The sequence below is a fragment of the Amblyomma americanum genome, chromosome 1 (genome assembly GCF_052857255.1).
Source record: "Amblyomma americanum isolate KBUSLIRL-KWMA chromosome 1, ASM5285725v1, whole genome shotgun sequence".
Classification (NCBI taxonomy): Eukaryota; Metazoa; Arthropoda; class Arachnida; order Ixodida; family Ixodidae; genus Amblyomma; species Amblyomma americanum.
Window position 1 is genome coordinate 517110643 of NC_135497.1, and position 16741 is coordinate 517127383.

Sequence of the window (16741 nt, forward strand, 5' to 3'; positions counted from 1 at the left end):
GAGGTAGTAGTAACTTTTTAAGCCCTCTACACGACCAACAATTTTTCACATTTATTTAATATTCTCCAGAAAATTTTTCCTAGACCTCGAGCTTGGCGCATGATGCCTTAGTTGCCTATGTGCCATAAAACCCAACACAACACAACACGCCCAGAACCATTCATTCACGCTGATGTCCACTCACTCACATTCACATTCACTTGTTTGCTGACAACGGAGGGGATGAGCGATTTACTGCCGCAGCTGACTGCGCTCGTGGCGCCCCTGCCTCGGCCGCACAGGTGTAGTGGTGAGCCGCCCGGGGCTTTGTCAGGCTCTTTGGTCAATTTTCCCAGTTTCGATGCTCGAAGGAAGTGGTCACTTATCACGCACATTCTATGTCCCAAACCAATGTTACGCACGTGTGCTGCCGCGCTTGCTGCTGAGACGATGAGTGCCTGTTCAGCGTCAGTAGCTGAGGTGCGTAGACATGTTTTTGAACAGTGTCCATAGGCATGCGCAGAGTTCTCCATGAGGTGAAGCGAAGTCTCAGCACTGTGCCACCCCCCCCCCCCCCCCCCCCCTTCCCTAACCTCCTCTCACCTAGGCCCCTGTGACCAAAACGGAGTGCAAAGATGAGGAATGATTATAAAACATTTACTTCAGTGTGACGGAATTCCAAAATATACCAAACAGTATAGAGCAATAGTTTTTACTTTCATGTGTAACATTGGCAGAGGAATATATGGTAGAGAGGGGGTAAGCGGATGGTTTCTTGGCACTCACAGGGTGAACAAGGGAGGGGAAAGCCTCAGGCTGCTTGCCACGAAGACAAGTCCTCTAGTTGCAACGTTGGCAGGCACCCTGAGGCTTTCCCCTCTCTTGTTCACCCTGTGAGCACTGGCAGAGGAAGGCAGCCCTTGTGCCGCCGAGGCATCAGTGTAGCATAGCGCTTCCGAAGAAAATTCCCTTCTCTCTAAACCACAGAAAGTGTGACACATCTGTCTTTTGTTCACTGCAAAAAAGACAATTGCCTCAAAATGAAGCGGCCAGTGAACAGTTCTTGAAACAATAACATGGGTCTTCGGCCGTCAGAAAACCTGCATGGCCGTAGCACTGCACTGTTAACAATGACGGAACAGGTTCAACAGAGTAAAGGTATGGGGCAGTCTTGGCACCTCCTTTGGACAATTAGGGGGGACGCATGGCTATGAGCGTCTGTGTAACAATAATGAGTTTGCCTTTATGATGGTCTAGGATGGTGTATGAAAACCATTATTGGGTCTGTCTTGACAGTGACGTGTCCATGAGTCTGCATGAACACATCGGAGGCAACTGGCGACTATGAACACTTCTTGCGGCATGGGAAATGGCTGGAACGAGCCTCAAGTACAGATTTTCCCCACGTAAAAAGGATGCTTGGGGGAGTGGCCATTATCAATTCCTTTGCGAAAGCTTCTTGGGCTTACTTTAGGGCACATATAAGAGCAGGGCTGGCTTCGTCTAGCCAGAGCAGGTATCCACGACCGATCTGTGGACATGCCTGCTGTGCAGTACATGGTCTGCACTGCACATAATCCCTGTCTGAAGGAGGCTTGACAAACCAGTGCGGTGTTCTCGCCTGAGGCTGGTGCGTGCAGAGACCACGTTTGCATCTGCGTGTGCATATGGGGGCTAACATTGCACCTAATTATTCTCCCATAATCCACAGCGTCATGTATCAAGGAAACGTCGTTCGTAGGGGAATGCTTATGCAGCTAACTTGTGAGCCATATTTTAGCGCTTGTCGTTCTGAAACAGTAGGACGTTACTGGGAAAAAGCCCTGTCCAGAAGTTCTCAGAGGAAGTCATAGTGTCCGGTTCAAAGGATTCCTCACGCTGTCCAGATATTGGGGGGGGGGGGGGGGGTAAAATTGCTGAAATCGGAGAGTGCAGACAGAAGTTATTCCACTTGCTGTATTGAAAACATACAGATATAACAAAATTGCATTTCACAAGCCCATTTCACTTGCCCAGTGCCAAAGATTGGGCACCACAAATAAGAAACATGCCTTGCACACATGCAGCGGAAGCTTGTACGCAGCTGTTGACTTGCCAGGGCAGCTCCAGCAGCCCAAATTCCTGGTGGCGGAGTTCCACATACTTATCGGCAGCAAAAGTTTGCGGGACGCAATTTCTTGGAAAAACTTTTATTGTAGCTTTACCGCAGTACTCAGTAGCCTGATATTGTTACCAGAGGAAGGAGCGCGCAGGCCCCAGTATCTTGATACATTTTAAACAATTGGCTTGCGTGACTGAGCAGGAATAAATTTTTTTCTGCATATCCACATCCCGTAAACTTTTGCTGGTGATAGTACATGATGCTGACGGGAGCATTTTTATAGGCATAAAAAATTTTTTTGACTCCGGAAAGAGCATGGGGGAGCTTACTCTTCAACTCTTTTCGGTTCTACGAGCACAGTCCAGTGTCCAGCATGCTGGCATCCTCAACCTGTTTATGTAAAGCTCCTTGCCCACTCCCGCCCCTCGCCCTTGGTCTCCTTTTCTCGTTACATTTTTGGGTATTACATAAGTCGGACGACTTTTTCTTCGCTGCCTTCTTGGTATTGCAGTTTGAACAGCAGCACTCACTTGCACGATACTTTTAGGTGAAATGAAAAACTGCCGCCCGTCTCTTGATTCTTATTACCTTTCGTTTGCTTGTAATGCTTTTCTTTCGTAGATCTTTTGTCGAACGAAAAGGTGACATTACTCAGAGACACTATATTTTAGATCCCTTTCGCCTAGTATATAATAATTATGTTCGAACTATACGTCCAACTAGTCAAGCAGGGCGTGGCCAATTTAATTGTCACCTCATATCGACTGCCGAAACTCACCGCAACGTTTCGTCACCATTTTCACGAAACAATCATTTTTGGCACAGATTAAAACATTGTTGAGAGAAAACTGACGCCAGCCAATATTTTTAACTTTACCCAACGTTTCGGGACCAACTCGGTCCCTTCTTCAGGGGTGACTAAAGTGTGCCAGCAGCAGCAGTAGAGGGTTGCTGCCTTCACTCTCCCTTTGTTAGCATGTGGTGCAGACCACTAACGTATGCGGAGGGAAGTGTTGCTGGAGTCCTATTCATCGCCACCATTTTGAGCCAGATGTGCCATGACTCGGCATGTGGCCTCTTGAACACAGGCTTGTCTCCACGGCCGAGACGCTCACCTCCTCGAAGGCTATCCGGTGGTCGGCGAGGGGGTTGGATTCTGAATTCATTAGCCGGAAGTCATTTTTGTGTTGCCTTATTCTTCGGTGGAGGTTTTTTGTTTTGCCGATGTATGAAGGCGGGCACTTTGAGCTCGGGATTTTGTAAACTACACCAGGTTGTTTTTCTCTGGGGACGCGGTCTTTTGGTCGTGGTAAGAAGCGGCTTATTGTTGAAAGAGGTTTGTGAGGTACGTAGATTCCATGTTTTCCGAGAATGCGTGCGAGTGCCTCGCTGGTTCCCTCACACATGGAAGGACAACGCGCGCGCGTTTTGTTGTTTCATTGTTGGCTGGTCCCCCTGTCCTCCGTGCTTGACAGCGACCAACGCGATGAATAAAGCCACGTGTGTAGCCATTCTTCTGTAGGTTGGCGAAAACGGTGGCTTCTTCTGCTTTTTTCTCCGCATTGAAGGAGCAGATTGACTTTGCTCTTCCCAGGAGAGAGGAGACGACGGATCTCTTGTGGCTAGTAGGATGGTTGGAATTAAAATTTAGGTAGTGGCCGGTATGGGTTGGCTTCCTGTAGACACCGAGCTTGAGATCTGTTCCTTTTCTTCTTATCAAGACGTCCAGGAATGGCAATGTGTTGTTCACTTCTCATTCCATTGTGAACTGAATAGGTGAGCGTCTTGGCCGTGGAGCCAAACCTGTTCAAGACATGTCTAGTCATGGCACATCCGGCTCATAAAGGCGGTGATGAATAGGACTCCAGGAACGCTTCCCTCTACGTACATTAGTGGACTGCGCCACATGTTAACAAAGGGAGAGCGAAGGCAGCAACCCACTGCTGCTGGCACACTTTAGTCACCCCTAAAGAAGGGACCGAGTTGGTCCCGAAACGTTGGGTAAATTGAAAAATATTGGCTGGCGTCAGTTTTCTTTCAACTATCTCAAGAACCCAATCAGACGGACTTCCGTTGAAGATGTTTTCGTTCAAAGATTAAAGCATTAAATACTACCACTTTGGGTATCTCCTTGGCTTCAAGGCATCACCATGTCTGAGTTGACGCAGGGCTCTTTCAAGTACATGATAGAAACAAGAACCTCTAGCATTACTGAAAAGCACGCTTGGTTTTCGTGTCGTTTCCGGCTTGAGCCGAGCTTGTGCCATTCAAGAGCTGGGCTGAGTAGGTCAGGTTCGTCGTGTGGGTCTGGCCCAATAAAAAAATTACAGCCAGAGTAGAGCTTTACAATGCACACACCTGGGCACAGAAAACACCTATATGTTCATGGCAGTACTAGAGATGCCACCTTATGCTAATTATTGCCGAGAAGTAGACAGTCGTTTCAGCACCGAGCACTGTAACTCTGTATACATGAACTCAGCTGTGTAGGAGGCGTGACAATAAACATCTACTTTTCTAGTAGTGGCAGAGCGAAATTCGATCAAAGGATCTGACAAAACTTGTAGCGGCTCATTGCACCCGCTAAAGGCCTGCGCCCATGCCAATGATGAACTAGAAAGGCAAACACCAATGAAAGATTGCCGTTCCCGCACCAGCGGAATCCTCTGCTTTGGTCGTCCAAAGACCGTCATGATGCCTTATGCTGCCTTGAGCACCCTCAACACTGAATATTTGCTTCCCTCAGCTGCCAACAACAACTTGAAAATGGCTAAGCAGATATTGTCATCTCGGAAAACGCGTGACCAACTTTGCTGTCGCGTCCACCCACCACTCGCGTCCTCTCACACCCACTCACTGCCTCTCATGTCAGCTCACATCCACAAACCTCTACTCACACTCATGGCTACTCACTCGCACTCTCACTCATTTCCACTCACACTCACATCCACTCACTTGCACTCACACTCATGTCCACTGACACTCGCACTTACTCATACACAACCACTCTCTCTCACTCCCACTTATGACCACCCACACTCGCGTCACGTCCACTTACACTCACAACCACTCACTCACACTCGTGAGTGAGTGTGGCGACCTATTCCAGTAGGGGAAGCGATTAGGTAAAAATCTCGCCCATTGCATGGCGCATTATTACTTGGGTACCTCTGATGTGCTCGTAACACCAGGCGTGAACATGATCAAAGGGTCCCTGTTGCGAGGCCAAAAAATAGACTGGCTGCCTACCGTATTTACTCGAATGTAACGCGACCACAATTATAACGCGAGGGTCGACTTTTCGGGTGTGAAAAGGGCGAAAAAAATACCTACGATTGTAACGCGAGGGTAGACTTCGGGCGTACGACAGAAAAACCGAAAGAACCCGAATGTGACGCGAGGAACCGACATCGCACAGTTCTGAGGGTCAAAGACAACTTTATTGAAATATAAGCCAAACAGGCATTCCTATACACCCTCATCCTCACGGCAGTTGTCGCCGTCACTGTCATCATCACAGCTTGAATCTTCTTTGTCACTAGCTGCCTCCCACAGGAGGTCGTCCTCGCTTCTGTCTAGAGCATTTGAAATTGAGCATTTCTTAAATGCGCGGTAGCCCAAATCATGAGGCAGCCCGTACCAGGCTGCTGAAACCCAGTGGGCAACGGTAGACGTGCTTGGGCATTTCAGCCTACCTGCAGGTGTTGTTGATCCGCTTTCAGTCCACTCTCAGTATAATTGTCGCAAGCGATCCTTGAAGGGCTTGTTCATGCAAACATCCAGAGGCTGGAGAATGGAGGTCATGCCACCCGGTATAACAACGAGATGCGTTCGTTCACGCTGTAGCTTTTGTTTGACGCCGGGTGTCTGGTGACCTCGGAAAGAGTCCAAAACCAATATTGCTTCCGAATGCAGCAATGCACCTGGCCTTCGGTCCCACACGCTTTGAATCCAATCTATGACAAGATTCGAGTCCATCCAACCTTTTTCATGACAGCGCACGATAACGTCTTTCGGGAAAGTTTCCTTCGGGATCGTCTTCCGGCGAAAAATGATGAATGGAGGGAGCTTGCGGCTGTCAGCCAAACGTGCCAGCATAACGGTAATCCGATTTTTTTCGTTGCCTGTGCTTCTAAGGCGAACTTCATGCTCACCAGACTTGTGCACTGTTCTGGACATAGGCATGTCCAGATACACGGGGGTCTGGTCGGCATTTCCATATGCCCAAGTGGCATGTTGGTAGAGCGACGAAGATCGATGACGTAGTGCTGGAACTCTCGAAGTTTTGATTTGAAGTCCCCGGGCAGCTTCTGGCAAATAGAAGTCGTGCGTCGAAGGGAGAACCCGGCCCTTCGCATAAACTTCTGCACCCAGCCTCGTGATGCCTTAAACTGGTTTTAGGTCAAACCCGTGTCCTGCGCAAGCTCCTGTGCTTTGCACTGAAGCATTTCAGTGCTTACTCCAAGTAGTCGGGAAAGCTGCTCGCTAATGAACTCTGCAAGGCGACGCTCCAACTTCGGGAAGCGGCCTTTCTTGGGCCCCCAAAAGCCTTTTCGCAGGCTGTTGCAGTTAAACAATTCCTTGCGATGTTTCCTCCATACCCTGATCGTCGATTCATTGACATCCAGACGTCTTGCAGCCGCTGAATTTCCCACTTTCTCAGCAAGCAGAATAGCGTTGCGCTTGAAGCCAGCTGTATACTGAGCTCGTGAGCACGCCATTCCGCTTGAAGACAACTCGACCGTTTGATGGGTATAGGCCTAAGACTCGAAGCACGGAACGCACAACTACATGCACTGGCACCAAACACGAGAAAGAGCGAACAAAGCGCGCTGCTCCATGCCCTGCTGCCTGTTAGTCACGTGGCCACGTTTTTGCATCAGTTGCAAGGATTAACAGACAGATGGCAGTGGGATCGCTCGCTCCTTTGCTGGCGTCTTGGCGGCGATTGCGAGCACTCGGTGCCTTCGAGATGGCTATTTCTTTTTTGTAGTCACGGAGGCCACACAACCTCGCTACAGGTTGCGAGCATTCGTCAAGAGGTGGCGCCCTCTCATCGCGCCAGTGACTCTAGCTGGCGTCGACTCTTGTTGGCTTGTACTCACTGGCGAAAATTTTTTTTTTTTACGTTTGCGTTAGGCCTTGTCCTAGTAGTTGTGACCTGTGGTTCGCGTATTGGTTGACCGGCGAGTTGGAGTGCGTGATTCCGAATGACCAGTACGATCAACGCACATGTTTGACACATGAAATGATTTTAATAGTGTGTGTTTGGTGCTCTTCATAGCGTTTTTAAACCTATTATTCGATTGTAACGCGGGGGGTGACATTTCCTTTCCACTTTCGGTAAAAAAAACTCGCGTTACATTCGAGTAAATACGGTAGTTTCGGTTTCTGAGCTTCGCTGGTAGCTCGGGGTGATGGCAGCTGTTGGCCTGCTTATTCACTGAACATCTGAACCCAGCTGTGTGCCACTGTCGGATGCTGGCTGCCGTGTCATTGGTCATTTCTTTTTTCTTTTAAAAAGCATCCGTTGTTGCGACGCCAATGTGTGTTTCCCTCTCTTATGTCCGCATTGTTCTTCTAGCACACTAAAACTAAGCGCTCGACTCGGGCATTTTGGTGTTTTGTGGGGCATGACATCCTCGTAAGGCTTCGCCTCATTTTCGCATTTTCAGCAGTTTTTTTTTCTTTTCGGGTGCGAGGCATTGTATAAATTGTCTTTCGAATACTTTTGAACATTTCGTCCTGTCGCTTCGAATCAAAATTAATGAGGTTTTCTTCTTGCCATCATGTTATTTTTAGTTGGCTGTCGCGTGCCAATTAATGGATTTCATTTTTTCACTCATTTTCCGTGACCACATTACAGGTTGCATACAGTTTTGCTGTCTAATCAAGTAATATATATTTCTGTGCACAGCACTTTGTTTTTAAATGGTACTGAGTCAGTCTAGTTTAGCATATTTCAGTTCCAAAGACCATACATTATTCTGGAAAGCAACAGTAGTTGCCTGTTTATCTTTTTCTGAAATATTTTTTTTATACTGAACACATCTTCCTATTTCATATTCGTAAATTTCAATGTTCGCATAGCCCTAGTTATCACATAGTCTTCGAATCCGTCTAAATCATGTCGAAGTACCTTATTTACACAGTTAGGCTGCGAATATAATGTGAGTTGGATTGCCTATGAAAAGCAAAGCTTTGCCTGAAACCAGCGTCATTTTCTGCAGCCTCAGTGTCATTTAGGAGGCGATAGTTGAGAAATGCGCGCCACTAAATCGAGCTCGAGCTCGGCAAAATCACTCACACTGCGCCTCCGCTTCTTGCTGCCGCTGCCGCGTGCTTGCTTTGTGCTGTCCTGTGCTGCGTGCGTTCACTCCTTTTCTTTCCTCCCCCACTCCTCACTGCGCTTTTACTGTATTTCCCTTCTCAGTGGCACAGACTGCCTTCTTTCTAGTTCATAGCCAACTTTCCTTTTTTGCCTCACAGCCCCAAGGCCTCTGAAAAGATGGCTTCCACTCGCAGCTCATGAGCCTAGTGGTTAAGCCATCTGCAAGAGTCCTTTTTATCGTCTTCGGTATCTATTCGCCTCCAAATGTTGGCCTTGCAATTACGCCGTCACATTTCAGTGACTGAGATGTCTTGGACTTCGTGCGTGCCATAATGTCATCCTTCCGTGCCCATTACATCGCCATGGCCAGACACTCCTTACTATGACTGTTGCTTTATTAAAAGTGTGTTCACTAGAAACGAAAAAAAAATGTACAGTTGTCTATGGGAGGTAAAATAAGAGTGTCGTTTCACTTTATGATATCTGAATTTTCGATAGCGGGCTTCTAGTGTATTCAGTTGAAAACCTGAATTTGGTACTTGCCCACTCCAGCTTGTAGTGCTCCCGCCAACCAGCCCACAGCTGCATACCATGAGGGCTCTGAGTGTATCAGGGACTGCATAATGCGATTCTTACCTTTGTCAACTTGTAACCATGGGTCTTTTGCCTGTGTTGTGTTCTTTCAGCTCCGTGATGTGGTGAATGTCATTGTCCGGGAATTCTCAGCCATGACAGGGAGGGTGTCGCACGTAAGTTTTACAGATTCCTTCTGTAGCTGCAGTGTGCGTGGAAGGTGCATGATTTTAAAGCGCCTACCTTGGTTGGAGCTGGCTGAGTGAGCTGTGGTGTCACCCTGACCTTTGGAGCCAGAGTAGTGTGCACACCTATGCAGGAGTGTGGAAGTGGAATTGAGCCAAGCCGTTCCGCTGCCTTCCTCCTGTAGAGCCTAGTCTGGAGACCGTCAGTCATACATTGCAATGTGCTTCTTTTTTGCGTTCCACAAAAAGGGCTTAGTAAAACAAAAGTAGGGAAACCTGTGCTCTGCACCCAGACTAAGAAAGTACAGGAGAGAAAGAATGTGCTGCAGTGGCTGCGGGACAGGTACTCTCAAGCTCCTTTTGGGGGAGCGCATTTGTACAGGACACCCAGGTCATGCTCAAGATTTCAGCTCAGCCAAGGAGTGAGAGTGCTGCCGTGTACACCTTTCCTGTTTTAACGCGAGAGCGTCAGTGCAGTGGAACCCCGATTATGCATTCTCCGTTCATGTGACGACCCACATCTTATGATGCATTGGTGCAAGCCCAGCGAAGCTCCTAAAGGGATGATGCATTAAAAGCCTCGATTTTACGATGGAAAAATATGCATGCCCTGCTTCATACAATGGCTGGCGGGAACCGTCCGGAATGAGAGGCGCTGGCGAAGCACTGTATTGGTAGACGTGGTGTGAACCAAATTAGTTCCAGATCGGAATCAAGACAGAGGCGCGCGCAATGATGTGATCGACCGCATGACTGCCTGTAATGATGGTCCTACCGATGGCTTGGACTCCTGCGCGCATCCGACCTGAGGCCGTCGAAGTGAGGCGGCTCATCTGGCCTGCTTTTTCACACGCTTCGCTGACGAGGGCGTTACGGAAATCAACTGTACATGAATATCAGCATGAAGTTATTGCAGAGGCAGCAACAAGATTAGACATTTTTGTGATCATTGGCAGCTAGTTTGAAAGCACTTTCCGCTGCAGAGCATGTTAGGCCTAGCGACACAGTGCGAGCCAGGTGCGAGCGGTGTGCTGTCACCAGGCGGGCTGTGCATCGCTGCAGAAAGTGTGCCACCGGTGCATTTGCGTCGCAGGCAAACATTGTTTTATCTTTCCCTTTATGATGCGAATTCCTCGTACAGACATTGCTGCCTAGCTACTGTCTTGAAGTGAAAGCAGTTCTAGAAGTCTGAACAGAAAGACATGTCCCTGGTATGGTCGTACAGTGCACAACAAAACGTCTTCGAATGGTCAGAGCAGCCACATTTCTGGTGCATCGCCCAAATCATCATTTTTGAAGTGCATGCGACGTCTATTTATGCACAGGGACGGGAGCACTCACACGCCTTGTCTAAAGCATCGAAAAGCCTGGCTGCACGAGGTCTTGGAACTAATTGTCACAAGATGAAAACATGCGCTTTTATAAGGTGCGGGGAAAAGAACTTCAGTTAATTTTGAAAGCGAGAGTAGCGAGCTTGTTTATTATGCAGATGCATCACTTGTGGAAGATTTTCAATTATGCGAAGCCTGGATTATGCGACGGCTTCACGCGGTCCCCTGAAAGTCACATAATTGAGGTTCTACGGGGCATGTAAAAAAAAATTCTCCCGGCATCAGCAACTGTTTGAAGCCTCGCAACTGGGTGATCCAGCAATCTAGGTGGGCCACCTAGGTCACGTGACCTTGTGGCGTCATCACAACCTGGCCACAGGATTGTGAGCAAGCAGTGAGGTGAGGTGGCAGTTGAATTAAGGACGGACTGTGAGAGGTTGCCTTGCTTAATCGCTGCACCACAGCACCAGGAGTGGTATGAGGACTCCCAGTGATCTATGAATGTAAATTCAAGAATTACCAATTCTCCATGTATGGGCATGAACTTATTAACATTATCGCGTCATACCCTTAAGGCAGGGCTTAAGTGCCCCTCCAGTTTTTTAACATGAACACGCAAGCATTGACTGCAGAGTCAGTAAGCACTGTATCACGGAGCACAGTGAAGAAATGTGCAAGAATGCATTCATGCACGCAATGAACAGTCTGATGCAAGTGTCCTCTGCTAGACTGTTCCGTGTAATGGGCCTAACCCCATTTGCTTTTGAGTTCGGTATTGCTTTCTGTTCTGTTTTCTGCACACTGCAGAGAAGAGGTTGGAAAAGGCAATGTGGTACCACCGTCCTCCCTGTGGTAAAGAAAAGTGTGAATTAAAATTATGCAATCAGTTGTCGTTGCTGTCACACTACCAGGTGTCCTTTTAAACGTGATGACAGCATTCATAAAAAAATAATAAATAAGACGATAACATGCTCAAAATAAATGGCGGTTGGGTCCATTTCCCAGCACAGCCAAGTAGAGGACACTAGCACCAGACTGTCCACTGCGCGTGGGCATGCATGTTCTCACACATTTCACTGCTAGGCTCCATGATACGGCACTCATTGACTCGACGATCAACACTCGCATGTTCATGTTAAAAAATTGGAAGGGTGTACATCTGCAAAGCCAGCACACTTTACCACTCGTGACAAGCATATTCATGCTGTGTTGTATGCTGAAAGCTCACTAATTTACCATTCATTGGCTTGAATTTTAGTGTTATTCGAACTGAGCATTATGGTTCAGCCATGATGCACAGAATTCTGTGTGTAAAACGACTTCTTAATTCGTATGTTCCTTGTCTCGGTCTTCTCGGATTGGCCCACACCTTCATTGCGAATTCTTCTGGTTCCAAACCCAAAAGCAGAGCATGTCAGCTGTCAGCACCGAAATTGTGCAAAGAACGAAGCAGCATCAGTTGGTGTGCTTTGTGGTTCACTAGCACAGGCTTTATTTGTGGTTACACATCACGTTTGTGCTTTGTGGTTCACTTGCACAGGTTTTATTTGTGGTTACACATCACGTGTGTGCTATGCAGATCTCGGGCTGATGACCCCCCCCCCCTTTTTGTTTTCAAATTTTGATTTATCCTAATTTCTTCTCAAATACTTTTCTAGGTAAGTGGTGAACAAAACACTGTAATCTGCTGGGGTTGTTGTGGGATGGGAAAAACTTTTGACCTCAACAATGGTTAGGTGTAAAGCAGGGGTTCTCAATCTCTTTTGCCTCAAGGAACACCAATAGTTTTCAAAAGGTGCTGAGGAACCCCTTTTTCTTAGTGTTTCCTTCCCTTCCTACCTGACAAGCATGCAAAAAAGAGCATGCAGACATACAGCCCTTCAGAAAAGTGCTTAAATTCAATAAATAATGAGTAGCCATATACAGTCACCGACCGATTTTTCGGAGTCGAAGAGACCCGAAATATGGTCCGAATAATCGAACAGTCCGAAATATCCGTGAAGTACAAAAAAATCACTTTATTGAGATGAAATCGGCTTAAAAATGTCACTGATTTTACCTCGCGGCAAATTTCTCTTGCTGGCGACGATTTGCACCGGTATTTGCACCAAAGTTGTGCTTTCACTGTATACGCTAGACAGAAAGGTCACCGCGTTTAGTTGGAATACTTCCCACTCTACTTTGACGGACCCGACGGGGCCATATTGTCCACAACCCGAGTGTGCACCACACTGCTTGTTAAACACACGCAAAGATAAGGTACTTTTCTTTCAAAGCGACGGAATGGCCGGGCGCAATCACAAAACAGCGAACGGATGTAACTTCGTGAAGACTGAGCACCACTCGGTCAACGCGGTCAGAAAAACCCAAGTGACGAAACGGCAAATGACAAACGTACGAGTCCCGCCGCGGTGGCTCAGTGGTTAGGGCGCTCTGCTACTGATCCGGAGTACCCAGGTTGGAACCCGACTGCGTGGCCGCGTTTCAATGGAGGCGAAACGCAAAGGCGCTCGTGTGCTGTGCGATGTCAGTGCACTTTAAAGATTCCCAGGTGGTCGAAATTATTCCAGAGCCCTCCACTACGGCACCTCTTTCTTCCTTTCTTCTCTCAGTCCCTCTTTTATTCCTTCCTGCCGAGTTGTGAGATAGCTCCTGCACAATTTCCTTCCCCCAACAACCAATTTTCAATGTATGGGACAAGCGATAACTGCCAGCGACAGATAACTGCCAGCGACAACGTCGGCGACAAAAGCAAGTTGACGGCGATGACACCGGCAATGACGGACGGCTATGACGGCTGCCACCTCGAAGTGTCAAGAGATTTCAGGGACCTCTACTGGCAACAGTGAGGTACCGAAAGTGTGTCAAGCCAACCCAACTGCTCCGTAAATCCACCTCAATTCAAGATGGCGCCTTTTGCGCAGTTGAAAAGCCGATACGATGGCCGGTTTTGGCCCGCAGGCGACTGAAATTAGTCCGAAAAATCGAACTTTCGGACTTTTGAAGTCCGAAATATCCATCGCGAATATGTATGCGCTTCTATGGGGTGACTGATGGTGCCTCATCGAGGTCCAAAATATCCTACAAGTCTGAATTATTGGAGTCCGAATTACCCGTCGGCTACTGTAGTTAAATAGTGTATAAGCAATAACAATGTAACAAGTAAAGGAAATGGGGGTGCATTGAGGCATGCACGGACTTCAGTGCTCAGGGAGCATCAAAACACTGCTAGGAACCAAAGGGTTCAGTGTAATCCAGTTTGAGAACCCCCATTATGAGCTCACGGCAGTGGTATAAAGGAGGAAAAGCGAATTTGCAGCTATCATTGTCACGAATAAGGAAGGCGTTCACTGTTGTGGGTTGGTTCTAAACTATCGAAGAACATGAGTCCTTTCAGTACATTGGTACGCCCCAGGATTAATGATAACAGTCACTCTGCTAGGAAAATCGGACTGTGAGAATGGATTTTTTTGTCATAAATGTTACTGTTTCTTCAAATTTTTCTTCTCATTGTGCTAGCAAATGTAATCATTTTCTTAGAGATGTTTACTTGTTTCAAATTTTTCCTAATTTGAACATTTGGTGCATCCTTGTGAAGTTCAAATTCCTTTACTTCATTCATTCACCAGTGCTGCCAGTAGTTGCCAGAAGTGTTTCTTTCGATGAAGTCTCTTCGAGCACATGGCAGAGAGCTGGTTAGTAAAACGTAAGCAGAACTGTGGTGAGTTTGGCCAACTGAACAAGGAAAGACAAGTGGGGGCTCAGTCAGTGTGAAGTCCGAACTGGCAACTGTTTTATTTGTGCAGTTTCTGTATCATCTACGGGTGTATTGCAGTAACTCTGGAGGCACGGGCAAATAAATGGTGGAACCATTTTTTTTCTTTTATCAGCTTGTGTTGCATGTATTGGTGTGCCTTCTGTTGATCAGAGCTAGGACTAAGTAAACTTGGCTGACAAAAAAATCTTCTGGCTTTCACATTTTTAGCATTACTGTATTCACAGCATGCATGGTCCATTCAGTGTTTCATACAAATCCAGTTTGTGTCTTCATTGCTCTCCCCTTTGTTTTTTCGTCTCTGAAAGCATCCTACTAGCTGTTTCTCCCCAGCTCCTTGGAAGCTCGTGTACTTGTCATTGCATCATTTTGTGAATCTTTCCTCCTTTATCTTCTTCGGATTCTTAACTCAATCCTTGGTGCAGTCACACTCTCGCAGCTGCCTTCATGAAAGCTGCAGCATTGTGTGCACAGTGCGGCATTATGGGTGGGTGGAGGGAATTTTATGCATTTAGCTGCATGTTTCGACATTGCTATGTAGCCTGACTCAGCGGAAGGACTCCTAGTGAACTCACAAGGCCAGAGAAAGGGAGAATGTGTGGCTGGCAGAAGTAACAGCACAAAGCTTGAGGAGCAGTGCCCCATGCGGTGTTGCTGCATCTCTGGACGAGACCGTGCTGGAGTTTTGTTCAAGGGTTCCTTCCATGAGGGAAGTACCATAGAAACTTTAGTTTTGCCTTGTTAAGCTTAGGGCCAAACACTTTTCTTTTTTTTTTTTTGTAAAGGAACTGCTACTCCCTTGGCTTGACTCAGATCAAACAGTGCCATCCACCAATGTTTTGGCACAATTTGATAAAAACAAATTACTGGCAAAGCTTTGACTTGTTCCCTTTACCTAGCTATTATGCTTGGTAGCAAGTCTGCCCTGACCGGGCAGTGGTGTGCAATCTTGGTCCACCAAAATTTCAGAGATGTGTAGGACCGATGAGCTCACTTAAAATGTGTTGAATTTTTGTCAGGAAAAGTCTGTGGATTTCTATTGTCTCCCTTGCAGCTCAGTCAGCCTTGCTGTAGTCGGAACTCAAGTCTGGCTAGGCTGAAGGGCGGCACTAGTTTTTAAATGTTTTTAGTCAGAAATCTCATTGCAGCCAAAGAGCTTTTCATTTGTTCATAATGTCTTGACTGCAGTGACACTAAAAAACATGCACATTTAATTGTCTCTGGTGCTCAGTTATTGCTTGCTTGTTTTTCGGCTCCTTTTTCTGGGCAGATCTTGTTGCTTGTTTTGCACGTTGTCTGGTTGATAACTTATTTTATTCTTTGCTTTTGCACACAACTAGTATAGATTCTGCATATATCTAGGTATGCATTTCAATATTGTATGAAACATCTTGCTGGTACGGTTCTGTTACATCAGTGGTGAAGATTTGTATGTGTGGGCCATGAACCATTCAAAATTAAACAACTCACAATGTTCATGTGTCTATTTATAGTTAGGATCAGAGAAGTTCTAATTGCAGGGACTCTAGTACAGGTCTTTTCACATATTGGAATAGCATTGTTGAAATTTGTTTCATATTGGCATATACTCATAATGTATATACTCATGCGAGGGCCGCAATTTTGTTCCCACGGTTTTGATGGTGTGCGGCCCTCACTATAGCCTCCTATATTTTTCATTCCTGGGCATCGGCTTAAAAGCGGCCGTTCAAGCAAAATCAATGGTACCAGCGCTGATTGCGCACAAAGTGTGAGGAGGTCAGGAGAGGGTTTCACCACTTGCCAACGGGCACGTGCTGCTGGCTCGCGTGAACTTCATTCTCTCTGCCGCGAGCAGGTTGTCTGGGATGCGAACGCCTCATCACAACCAGCGGTAAAACTAGGCGCGCTGTGATAAGTCAGGCAATGAACGCGGTTTCAGGCATTTCCTGATGCGAGTGCCTCATTCATCGCCCACGTGTACTTTTGCCGATCGCCGAGAAGTGGCGCTCGCAGCCTGGACGAATGTGACGGTAGGCATCCTTTGACCTTAGCGCCGATGACCAGGCATGGAAAATATGGGAGGCTAGGCTCTCACATGGGACTGGCACTTTTTCTTGAAGTTTTTCCGACTACAGCTGAGCCCCAATTATGCATCTTTATGACGAATTAGCACAGTCCCGGCGAATACTTCAAATGCATAATGCATTGAAAGTGTGGGAGATAGGACACGTGCCCAACAACCAGCACGAATTAACCGCAAAAGGTAAAACAGGTTGCTAGATCAGTTTATTGGCAAACGTCACGGGATTATAAGTTAAGGTAAAGGTCCTCCGAAGGCCTGGCGCTCGAATAGCCAGTGCATCATATGTGCGACCTGTGGCCGTCAGTGTGAGGCAGTGTGAGTGTCGAAGGCCTTGCGGAAATCAATTACATGTTCATTTTAATGTGAGGCTATTGTGTGATAGTAAACTGGTAACAAGATTC

At 47.1% G+C, this 16741-nt stretch overlaps 1 protein-coding gene across 1 annotated transcript in view; it reads left to right on the plus strand.

Moving 5' to 3' along the window:
- LOC144116217 (mitochondrial-processing peptidase subunit alpha) overlaps positions 1-16741 on the plus strand; it is a 123914-nt gene that overhangs the window by 93017 nt on the left and 14156 nt on the right. Inside the window, exon 11 of the mRNA XM_077650947.1 lies at positions 9098-9160. Within this exon, the coding sequence (XP_077507073.1) occupies positions 9098-9160 (63 nt within the window). The remainder of the gene's footprint in view (positions 1-9097; positions 9161-16741) is intronic.